Source organism: Eretmochelys imbricata, chromosome 27 (assembly GCF_965152235.1).
Source record: "Eretmochelys imbricata isolate rEreImb1 chromosome 27, rEreImb1.hap1, whole genome shotgun sequence".
Classification (NCBI taxonomy): Eukaryota; Metazoa; Chordata; order Testudines; family Cheloniidae; genus Eretmochelys; species Eretmochelys imbricata.
Genome location: NC_135598.1, coordinates 2,366,210 through 2,378,494, shown reverse-complemented (window position 1 = coordinate 2,378,494; position 12,285 = coordinate 2,366,210). Strand labels below are relative to the sequence as shown.

At 53.0% G+C, this 12,285-nt stretch overlaps 1 protein-coding gene across 1 annotated transcript in view; it reads right to left on the bottom strand.

The window, feature by feature from the left end:
- Positions 1-5,386: 5,386 nt before the first annotated feature.
- KIF18B (kinesin family member 18B) overlaps positions 5,387-12,285 on the bottom strand; it is a 30,799-nt gene continuing 23,900 nt past the window's right edge. The window contains exons 11-15 of the mRNA XM_077806281.1: positions 11,974-12,179; positions 8,860-9,445; positions 7,715-7,825; positions 7,243-7,340; positions 5,387-6,506 (exon numbers count right to left, since the gene is read on the bottom strand). Coding sequence (XP_077662407.1) covers positions 6,400-6,506; positions 7,243-7,340; positions 7,715-7,825; positions 8,860-9,445; positions 11,974-12,179 — 1,108 coding nt within the window. The 3' untranslated portion in view covers positions 5,387-6,399. The remainder of the gene's footprint in view (positions 6,507-7,242; positions 7,341-7,714; positions 7,826-8,859; positions 9,446-11,973; positions 12,180-12,285) is intronic.

Sequence of the window (12,285 nt, the reverse complement as noted above, 5' to 3'; positions counted from 1 at the left end):
ACCCACATGGCTCTTTTTGGTCTCTGCCATCTCGGAGAGAAGCATGGAGCGCAGAGCTCTGCACTGTTCTCATGCATGTTGCAAATGCAGGAAGTCTGATTCTTCTGGGTTTTGCAGACTGGCAGAAAATACTGCAAGAGCAGGGGACAGGAGGATTTCATGAAGGACAGTTTGCTGAGAGACATAGCAGAAATTCAAGGTTGTCGGTGGCATTCATGGAGCAGCTGGAGACAGTGGAGCGCTGCTTCTGGGCCTGAGAAACAAGCACTGACTGGTGGGGTCACATCATAGGGCAGGTTTGGGAGGAGGAGCAGCGGCTGCAGAACTGTCAGGTGTGAAATGCCGCGTTCCTGGATCTGTGCTCTGAACTTGCCCCAGCTCTCCAACACAGGAACACCAAAATGAGAGCTGCCCTGGCAGTGGAGAGGCATGTGGTGATTGCACTGAGGAAACCTGCAATGCTAGATTGCACCTGGTGGGTGAGAAACCATTTTGGAGTTGGAAAATCCATCGTGGGGGGCCATTAACCGTTTCCGGCTATGCAGCACTGTGACTCTTGACCATGTGCAGGCCGTGGTCGGTGGATTTGCAGCAATGGGGTTCCCGAATTGTGATGGGGTGATAAATGGCACGCCCAGCCCTATTTTGTCACCAGCCCACCTTGCTAGGGAGTACATCAACGGGAAGGGCGACTTACGCATAGTTATGCCAGTGCTGGTTGCTCACCAGAGATGCTTCACTGACAGCAGCAGTGTGGGATCACCAGAGAAGGTCGCGTGACACTTGTGTCTGGCAGAACACAGGACTGTTCAGAGAGCTGGCCCCCGTCCTGGTTATGTCTTATAGGTCTAAAAATCTCATGGTTTCAGGCAATCACTGGAAGGGACCCCCCCCCTCTGCAATATAGTCTGTTTTATTATTTTATGTGTTTTATCTCCCTCCTCTGAAGCCTCAGGATGGCTGGGGCTGGGCTGGGCCGGGCCACTGGGTGGGGAGTGCCAGGGCTCTGAGGTGGCCCTGGGCATTTTCTCTCTCAGGTGCTTGGCTGATGGGTCTAGCTCACAAGCTCAGGGTCTAACTGGTTGCTACATGTGGGCTGGGGCAGGAATATCCTCCCAGGTCAGATTAGCTTGGGGGGGTTTCGCGTTTGCCTCAGCCTGGGGCGGGGAGGGGGGGTCACTGGCCAGGATTATCCTGGTGTATCTCACATAATCTTTTCCCCACCCTTGCAGGGGCCTTGGGCCCTGGCCGCCCTTGGCCTGTGGCACCGCATCATCCAGTGTCCTGAGGGCTGTGACGCTTTGGGCTCATTTCGGTTGTTGGGGTCCATGTGCGGGTGCTGGCTGGGGCTGGTGGGGGCCCGTGCTGGACACAGGCTCGGCAGACTTTGCTTTTTATGTGTTTGTAATGTTGCTGGAGGACAGCACGGTTTACTTTTAAGCATTTCCCCCCAGTTTTATGGATTTAAGTTGAACAGAAGGACGGTGGGGTGACATCACACTTCACACCATTCGATCTCCCCAACGCTAGCGCTCGTCCATTCACAAGCAGCTTTCTTCATACTTTGCCGGCTTGTACATGGCAATTACTGGCCAGGGAAGTACTTTTGTGGGTCTGGTGAACTCCACGTTTCCAGACGGAAAATCCAGCCCTTCCCAGCGGAGCTGTACAGACAGTCAGCCCAGATGACCTGGGGTCCCTTCTGGCCTTAAATGTTAGGACTCGGTGACTAGGCCACACTGCTGTGAGGAGAAACCAGAGCTGGAGCAGATCAGCCCCTTGCAGCAGATGCAGACTGCTCACCAAGCCCCAAATCTACAAGTGTCTTCCTTTGAACCCTGGCCTCGAGCCCTGGCCTCTGGGTGGTGCTAGGGGTAACATGTTGCCACAGTGGTGGTGTAAATGCCTGATCATTTAAACAGGGGACCTCACCGTGTCAGGCGGAGGGATAGCTCAGTGGTTTGAGCATTGGCTTGCTCACTCCAGGGTGGTGAGCTCAATCCTTGAGGGGGCCATTTAGGGATCTGGGCCAAAAATTGGGGCTTGGTCCCCCTTTAAGCAGGGGGTTGGACTAGATGATCTTCTGAGGTCCCTTCCAACCCTGAGATTCTCTGATTCCCCAAGTGCAAATCTCTCTGCTTTCATTTCAAAAATACCTAGAGTCTGTGCGTACAAGACCCTGCATGTGCAAGCTCTGCCCTCCACTGGGTGGAATCAGAGCTGCATCAGTCCCTCACGCGCTAACTCCCAGGAGAGTTTCTCCCTTGGCTCAGGGGTGGATTCCTGGAGCAGGAGGATTTCAGCTTTAGCCTTCCTGACCCCCGGGAGCTGCAGGTGCCCCTGCTGTGCAGCATGGGGATGTGACGCACTAGGTGGCTGCAGGCTTGTTACTGTATCTCCTCAGCCCTTCCCATCCGAGCAGCCCCATGGGTATAATTCACAAAGACACGTAGGGGTCTAAGTCTTGCTTTATGCCCCACAAAACTCCAGCCCGACCCTGCAGGTATTGAAGCTCCCAGGGTAAAAGCTCACCCAGTGCCTCAGGGACACACGCACAGCTGCCTCCTCTCGCCATCTAGACACCATCTCCCACCCGTGGTCCAGCGGGGAGAGGCTAGGCACATGCAGGCCTGAGGCAGTAGGTGCTCAGAGGCTGCTTGCCAGTCGGGGTCCCAGTGAAGGCCTGGCCAGCAGAGAAGATGGTGGTGACTGTTACCCTGGAGCACTCCCCAGGGATGTAGGAGACCAGGGGTTTCCTCCTCTCAGGAGAGCATCCTAACCAGTGAGCTGTGGGGCTCCCTCAATCTCTCCTGCTGATGCTGTGGACTAAATAATCAGTGTCCTTTGGACCAGTGTGAGAATGTACCTGGAGCCCTAAGGTTAGGGCACTGAGAGGGGAGACCCCAATTCAAATCTATCATGGCAGAAAGGGGGGAATTGAACCTGGGCTTTCCCCCATCCCGGCTGGGCGAGCACCAGCACCTCAGTCCCCCTGGTTCATTGGGCAGAGTGAGACACCTGCCTAGGGCCCTGCTTCGGCAGGAGGGGGGTCCTGTTCACAGCTCGTAGCCCGGATTTAGGGGCGCCTCTCACCGAGAGAGGGGCAGGGCTTAGCACACACCCCTGTGGTCAGCATCACCCAGTAGCTGGCATAGGTGGCTTCCATTCCCAGGGGCCCAACTTTCCCCATTCATTGCAGCAGAAGCCTGGGCACCTGACTTGGCTTTGTGGCTCCCAGCATTCCTGGGCATCGCCACTCAGCGTCACAACTCCCCCCATCTTGGTGACACTAGCCCACCCACATGCAGTTAATTAACCCTCCCAGCGCCTCGGGAGATAGGCAGGCTCATTGACCCACATACGGACAAAGCCCTGAGACATTGCATGCTGGTTGCTACCCTTCACCCTGATCCCTCTGCTTGCATGTTTCATCCCCATCTTGGCCGCACAGACTGAGCTCTTCGGGGCAGGGTGACGTGTTTGCACCAGGGGACCCCAACCTCATTCGGGAACATCAAGCAAACCATAAATGAGCAGCAATAGTGTGACCTGGGCAGCAAGTCAAGAGCAGATCCCAGTTCCCTGCTCTGGCCCTTTGACCACGCTGCCTAGTTCTGAACAGCAGAGACATTGGCCTAGCTTTGCTCTGGCAGCAGCTGGTGTGCATGCTCACCCCAGGCAGTGCAGATCTCACCTGCAGCGGGCCGCAGGTTGGAGGATTTGGCTGCAGCATCCAGCTCCACCTGCACCCCCATTTGATCTCACACCCAGGCCTTTTAAAACGACAGCAGGCTTTCGAATGGCTTGTCTGCCTTACCTTGCTGGGCGGCGCGTCTGTCGGCTTAGCTCTGCGAGCTTGTTAGCTGAGGCAATAGCTTTTCCTCTGCGCAGGAAGGAAGGATTGAGAGAGATGGTGCAGGGAGGGTGGGGGAAGGTCTTTGGGGTGAACAGAGTCTCAGCTAATCTCCCCAGATATTTATTTTTTCCCAGCTCCTATGCAGATGGGATCAAAGTGTTAACATCTCTTGTGAAAGACGTCAGTCACTTCAGCTGCAGGGAGGCAAAGCTGGGTTCTCCCCCCAGCCCCCACTTAATGAGAGGACCAAACTTTAAGGAAGCTGAAAGTTTTAATTATAATCTTCCAGCCTCCAACAATGCAAAGCTGGGTGCACATGAGCATCTTCCTTTGCAAGCCAGCTCTCTCCAGCGTTACACCAGAAAGGGACTGAAATAATTAGGGCAGTGGAAGTTTGTAACCCCCCCACTTCCCAGAGGGGAGTTAGAAAGCAGCAGATCGCTAAGCAAACCCGGGGCTGGCTGTCAGGAAGGGTTGCATCAGGAGCAAAGGGGACAGCTCTCTGGGAAATGAGCCTGGTGTTAGCATACTAAAGAGAATGGCATATTTAAAATTCTTGGGTTATTGCTACACCCCCTCATTGGATTGTAACATTTTTGTGAATCTTCAGCTGGATTGTCTGGGCCCAAGGCTTTGTGCAAGAAAGTCCTCTCCCCCAAACGGATGCAGGGTTATTGTAGGTGAGCTGGTCCCAGGATACGAGAGAGACAAGGTTGGGGAGGGAATATTTTTTATTGGACCAACTTCTGTCAGCGAGAGAAACAAGCTTATGAGCTCCACAGAGCTCTTCTTCAGGTCGTTCCCTCTCCCGCTTTGTGGGGTACCGGAGTCCAGGCTCCAGCCTGAACCAGGTCTACACTGCAATTTTATAGTCCCACCACCTGAGACAGCTGACGCAGGCCTGCCCTAGGTGTTTTATTGCAATGCAGACATAGCCTCAAAGCCCCTCTGCCAGCGTGTAAGTATTGAAAGGAAAAGAAAATCAGGGCCTCCTAAAGATCCATGCAGAGCTGTCTGGGAGGCAGTTTGATTGTAAAGAGGAAGGTGATTTGAGCTGGATTCGGGGTGCAGAGAAGAGGCAACTTCAGGGGGTCGCTAGTGAGACTCTTTCCCCTCCCCTTGGCAGAGGCAGTGCCAAACACTGGTGAGGGGATGATGTGAACCAATGGCTGGAACTGGCCTGAAACTAACGGTAGATTGAGAGGGCAGCAGAGGAGGCTCCAGCAGAACTGAGAGGTTGGGACAGTTCCCACTGAAGTGTTCTTGCTGAGCCAGCCCCCTGGTTAGTGGTAGCAGTAGGTGGGGCCGCTCACACACAGTATTTCTCTCTAGCTCACGCCCACTTACCTGAGGTTTCACCCCGTTTGCCCTCAGGCGCGCTGGAAAAGTTCCAGCTGCAGCTGGTGCAGCACTGAACAGAACACCGGGGTGGCAGAGGCCTTGGCTGAGGGAGTCTGGGCCCTGAGCGAGAGGCTCGCTGGGCACCTAAGTCACTGGCCGTCTAGGGAGCCGCAGCAGGGCCATCCGCGAGCAGCTCCATGACAGGCTCTGGCTGGGAGGGAAGTGAGAAGTATCACACTTCAGAGCTTTATTAGAAGTGGAAGTACTGCAGCCATCTGTTAGCACTAGACACCGAAGAGGAGTTTACACAGGATCTAAAGACAGAACAGCGATAATCCATCTGGTATAAAATATAGGGCTATATCTGACTGGAGGAGAGTTGCACAGCCCATTTGCACTGCTCAGGAGACTCCCCACAGCCCAGTTAAGAACCCAGGCCGTTTCCATTAGTAAAACCAAGCCAGGCGCAATGTGAATGCTGAGCAACTCCAGTGAAGTCACTGGTGTAACTGAGATCAGACTCTGGCCCTCGAGGAGAGGACTTTCTGGCCAGGGCAGGCAAGAAGAGCAGCGGGGCCATGTGAGAGCACAGAGCAGGAGGGTTCAAGGAAGTTTTGCTTTGGGGTGTGTGGAGGTGCAGCAGTCTGCCCCCAGCCCTGCAGTGCTCTGCCACAGCTGCTCAGCTCAGGAGCTGGGTATGCCGGGGTGCTGCAGGGCCCTAGGGCCAGACACCAACGAGGAGCTTTTGGACACTAGTAGGATCTGGGCTGGGGAAGAGAACTGCTGGCAGAACGCCCCATTCCAGTCTTCTCTCCTTCTCAGAATGCGGAGATGAGGAGCAGGATGCTGCCACCCTGCAGAGGAGAAAGGGTGAGGAGACAGTAGGAGCAGCGCTGCCTTCTTCCTTTCATTGCTTCACTGCCAAGAGAGGCAGCAGGATGAGGAAAGCCCTGAGGAGACTGGCACTCATGGGAGTGCTGCCCAAACGCCAGGGAGTGGCAGCTCAGGACAAGGGGACAGCTCCCCCCTCAGGGAACCCTGCCACAGAAGGGAGGTTTGAGCCCATTCTGTACATGAGGAGAGGGGGAAGAGGTCCATGCTCCAGGGTTAGATCCACTAGATGCCGGCCTTGTCCCAGGCCTTGTCTGGCAGGCAGCGCTAAGCTAAAACGGCCCCTGCATTGATGTCCCTCCAAGGACACTTCAGCAGAAAAGCTTCATGGCCCGGGGTCCGGGTGCAGCCAGCATTTTTCCACCAACGGCTTGGAGATCTTCTCTGCTGCTCTTGCCCAGAGGGCAGGAAGGAGGCTCTGGAGGTGAAAACACGGGAAATAAAAGCAGAGGCCTGAGCACCACTGGGCAGGATCGCTGGCACCTGTAGCCCTTGGAGCGTCCCAGGCTGGCAGCGAGCCCACACTTCTACAATGGAGCCCACTTCCCACCCCCTTCTCCCGCTAGGAGGCCCCACACCCTTCCTTTGTAGACTCGCTGCCCTCCTCCCCTTGTGCTACACAGGCACGAAAGCTCAAGGGGTAGTACCAGACCCACCGCTCGGCACAGGAGGAGGAAAGGATCTTCTGAGCCAGGTTTCCACCCGCCTCCCGGCCAGTCCAGCCCCCAAGGGCGCATGCGTGCTGGTCTTTGACCGATGGGGGCGGGGTGGGGATTCAGTGAGGCTGGGCACTCTTTGCACCCTGGGCTGAGCATACTCTTGGGAGCAGATGGCAGTGGGGGATGGGTACAGGCACCCCAGCGTGGGCTGCCGGGACACAATGGGGAAACACAAGGATTTGCATAAGTTGTCATAGTCACCGCAACACTGGCATCTCAGGCAGCTGTTCCCTGTACCCCACCCTTGAGTAGAAGGGCCGCTGCTCAGATGTAGCAGGGGAGGTTCACCTGGCACCTGTACTAGCCAAGGCCAGACCTAGCACCTGCCTGAGCCCCGGGGTTGCTCCCACAGTATATCCCCAAGCAGGAAGGCCCAGACTGGGGGCCCTCCTTCCTCAGTCTGTCTAGCCAAGCACTAAGAAGAGAAGGGGTTACCTGGGATACTTGGGGTCTGCAAGGACTTCACAGTGCTGCTCTGGAGCCTGGCAATTCGGCTCTGGCTCCGCAGCCCACCCAGCGAGCGGGAGGCAGTGCTGAAATGGAAGGCAAGGGCAATTAGCGACATTTCAATCCCAGCTCCCACAGGCAGGGCTCCTGAACAGCGTCAGTCACATCTAGGCTCTGGGACAACATTTACCTTCATCCCCCTCAGCCCCTCAAGATCAATCCTGCAGCCATTTCACCTGCCTCAGCACTGGGGAGAGAAGGCCTGTTACAGGAGAGGGAGAGCAGTCAGGCTCAGAAGGGAAGCACAAGAACTGCATGCTCCAGTGGTCCCTCAGACAGTTGCTTCTCCATGGGCTTCCCTGGACAGCTGCTGGGGAACCAGAGAGGGAGGATATGGACCTCACGCAATCCACTAGCTGGTGATCTGGTCTTGGGCTGGCTGCCTCCAGCGAGCTCTTACCTCACAGAACGCTTTCTCTTCTGTCCCATTGCTTTAGAGACTGAGGATAGCTTCGGGATGCTGCCAGGTGGGATGGAGGAGCCCTTCATGGTGAACACGGGCACGGCGGCTCTGAATCCAATCAGATAACAAGTTATCACGCGTGCCCTGAAACACTCTCTCCTAGACAGAATCTCAGGCCCATCTCCTCTGGACTGTCATTGCCATTGTAAATATAGAAGGCAAAGCAGTGAATATAATAAAGGCAAGCTAGCCCTATGGGCTACACCATGGAGAAATGGGACATTAACTGAGACTACTGAGGGGTTAACTCCATAAACAGTCAGGGAACTGGGGTCTCACTCACCAGCTAGATGGATGAAATGCAAACCTTTATAACTAAAGTTCCAAGCAAGGCCACAGCATCTATAGATTTGAGTAGGAGACTGAAGTCAGGCCTCCTGGGTGCTATTCCTGGCTCTGCTACTGGCTTGCAAGGTGACCTTGGGCAAGTCACTACCCCACTGTGCCGCAGTTTCCCCACCGATTCTTATATAAAGGGTATTCTGGAGTATCCACTTTGTCACCAAGCACATTCCCAGCCAGCATTTACAGACTAATACACATTCGGTTTATACAACTCAGCTCAAACCAGAGTCATTTTTGAAATGCAGCAGCAGGCAGGAGTCAAAATAAAGGTGGTACAATGGAACAGTCTCATCATTCATTTATCAGCATTTGCTAAGTGCTTTACGACAGCATTCAGAGGAGAAGTGAGGTACTGCTGGATTCTAACAAGTCTTTAGAGCCGGACACGCTATCTGAAGAAGCGATTCCTCTTGAATATCGACAGGAAAAGACAAGGAAGAATGGATTTTTCAAACACTTTCCAATTCTACATAAACAATGCATGTGCAAGGTTAGACTGGTGTTTGTTCACATATCTGACTGCTAGTTTGGGGGCTTATGAGTCTCAGAGAAAGAATTTCCTTGTAGCATTTTGACTCAAAGCCACAAGAACATCCTACTAGTACAGATGAACCAGAAAATGAAACTGACTAGAAGGCAGAATGAAATTCACCAGCCCAATTCCCTATCCAAAGCCAGTGCTGCACAGTGAGCAGGTTACAGTGGAACTGGTAGATAGGAGTCCCAGCAGTACTAACCTGGGCATGAAGGAAACTTCAGACTTTTTTAAGATGCACTGGACGTTCTCCCAGCTAGGGAATTCCGGGGCACTGAATTTCACAGGATCGTCCACACCAGATGAACAGCTGTCCTCAGCAAGGTCAAAAGTTATATTCAGGTCTCGGATGGTCAGTGTAGCTGGAGTGCAGCAGTTTTGGGCAGCAGATGTTGTCAGGGGGACCCGGCTTTTGGTGACTGTTGATGGGCAGGGTTTTGGGATGCAATAAGGCACTAGTTGAGAAGGTTTAGCTCCCTTAACAATGGGGGTGCTGTGACTGATTGTCACTGGAGGAGCAGTTGATTCATTTGCGGAGCCCCTTCGCCGGCTAGGAAGGGAGGATTTCCGCTGGCGCTTTGCCTGCCGTTTTGGCGTGGCAGGAGTTCCTGTTTTGGATGGGCTGCTCATTTCCGATCTCCTCCTCTTCTTCGTTGGCAGGCTGGGAGTCTTGGATGAGGGACTAGGGACCAACGCAAGCTCCTGCAAGGACCGTGTCACAGACCTTGTCATTGGGGCAGCACATTCTGTGGCAGGTGCACCCTGCAGCCTGGCAGCCAATGGCACCACTAGGAGAGTAGGTAAGTAGAGTGTTAAGAGATATAGCCACATCTCCCCTTATCCTCTTAAGTGCCAGCCCGTCCAGACCAGACACCTGGGGCAGTCACCAAGCAGTGCATGCCCCAACCCGAAGCAGGTAAGAAAGGCCATGCTGGCATAGTCATAGATGTTAGGAGTTAGGTCTTCTGGGTTCTCTTTCTGGCTCACAGAGAGATGATGCCCAACTCCTCTGTGATTCTAAGGCATCTGTCACTGCCTGGTGGGCTTGAGCTTGATGTGTAAAACCAGCCCTCTGGTTTACACGGAAGGGGGCTGCTAGCAGGCTGTTCTCAGGGAGGGGCACTAGAGGTTCACATTTGCTGTCTCCCCTCCCCACAATCCAGAGGCCAGGCATGGCACCCCTTTTACCCAAGCCAACCAAAACAAGAAAGTAGTAAACATTATCCTGGAACAAGTCAACCTCAAGAGAACAAGTCTAAAAGAACAAACAAAAAGCCTTATCTGCCCAGAGCAGAGTTTTTCCCTTGAAAAGGGAGAAGTCCCTGAGACTCTGAAGTCCATTAGGCACTTTGACACTGCTACTGATTTTACATGGCAGGTGCCTCTGGAGAAGGGCAGCAGTATCTACGAGAGACAGATACCTAGGCCCTTCTATGTATGCTGTTTCCCCGGGTTTTGGGGCGAGGGGTAGCCAGCAGCTCCGGTGTCAATGGGTTGAGTTTTGTGCATGCACCAAGAGCACTGAAGTCTAAACATAAAATTAAAAATAAACCCTGTAAAGTCTCTAAGCCTCACTTCCCTGATCTGTAAACCCAGGAAATACTGACCTATTGTATACAGAGAGGAGCCTTGTAGAGCCTCAGCTATACAGTGCTGGGAGATGGCTTACTGCGGCTATGCCCAGGCTTCTGTGAATGTGATTAAACTGCCATATAAATGGCCACATCCAAATTTTTAAAACTTGTGTATAATTGCACTGCAGGATCTACAGGTTGGTTTGTTTGAAACAAATAATGCCCCTGGGCCTTATTAGTTATAGAGAAAGCCTTCAAACATGAACCAAGTGTGACCAATGCCATGACCTGCACTCCGAGCTCATCTGCTCAGAGCTGAAATGATTTAACTGAGGTTTCAGAGTAGCAGCTGTGTAGTCTGTATCCACAAAAAGAACAGGAGGACTTGTGGCACCTTGGAGACTAACAAATTTATTTGGGCATAAGCTTTTGTGAGCTCACTTCATTGGGCGCATGCAGTGGAAAATAAGTGGGAAGATTTATATATACAGAGAACATGAAACAATGGGTGTTACCATACATACTGTAATGAGAGTGATCACTTAAGGTGAGCTATTACCAGAGGGAGAGCTGGGGGGAGGGGGAGGAACCTTTTATAGTGATAATCAAGGTGGGCCATTTCCAGCAGTTGACAAGAACGTGTGTGTGGTGGGGTAATAAACATGGGAAATAGTTTTACTTTGTGTAGTGACACATCCACTCCCAGTCTCTATTCAAGCCTAAGTTAATTGTATCCAGTTTGCAAACTAATTCCAATTCAGCAGTCTCTCGTTGGAGTCTGTTTCTGAAGTTTTTTTGTTGAAGAATTGCCACTTTTAGGTCTGTAATCGAGTGACCAGAGAGATTGAAGCGTTCTCCAACTGGTTTTTGAATGTTATAATTCTTGACGTCTGATTTGTGTCCATTTATTCTTTTACGACTGTCCAGTTTGACCAATGTACATGGCAGAGGGGCATTGCTGGCACACGAAGGCATATATCACATTGGTGGATGTGCCAGTGAACGAGCCTCTGATAGTGTGGCTGATGTTATTAGGCCCTGTGATGGTGTCCCCTGAATAGATATGTGGACACCGTTGGCAACGGGCTTTGTCGCAAGGATAGGTTGCTGGGTTAGTGGTTTTGTTGTGTGGTTGCTGGTGAGTATTTCCTTCAGGCTGGGGGGCATTGTTTCATGTTCTCTGTGTATATAAATCTCCCCACTGTATTTTCCACTGCATGCAGCCGATGAAGTGAGCTGTAGCTCACGAAAGCTTACGCTCACGTAAATGGGTTAGTCTCTAAGGTGCCACGAGTCCTCCTGTTCTTTTAACTGAGGTTGATTTTAAACAGAGGCACTTAGCGGAGGGCAGAGGCTCTGCCACCGCACCTAGTCCGAGGGTCCCCAGTGCTGTATCCACTCAGTTGCCCACCCACCCTCAAGTTGCCTTTGTCCTCCAAGTGTGTTTAAGTTGGGTCCCAGATGCCAAGTTAATGCTCCATGTAGCCAGGGGCTACATATGCCGCACCCAGCTTTGCTCTAGCCTGCTAGGGAGTTTGGGCTGCAGGGAAGGCTCCAAGGCAGACAGCCACTCCCATTGGGAGGGAGGACAGTAGTGACAACCCCAAAGTGTGAGCCACTGAACAGAGCCTTCCAGGCTCCTCTGCCCTGTCACTCATGCATATACTTCAAATCCTGGGGGGACAGCAGAAAGTAGGGGTTGAGGCCCAGCTGTTCTGGAGACCACACCCACACAAGCTCACCATTATCCGAGTGCTGCTGCTCCTCTTGGGCTGGGGTCACCTCGGATCCGCCCAGAGTCCCAGCTGGCTGTCGACTCCTACCGGTTTCTCTTTGCACCAGGTATTCCAGTTCCTCAAACTCTGAGACCATGTCAGGGGTTAGGAGGTTGGCAGCCTTCAACAGAGAGTACTGCCTTTGTGCAACACGCAGGACAGCAAGTACCAGCCTGGGATAGAAAGGGCCGTAATGTGCGTTTCGCTGGAGCAGGTGAACACTGTCTCCAATAGTCTAGCACAGTGTAGCATGCCTCCCATGCCAGGTGAGAACCTGGT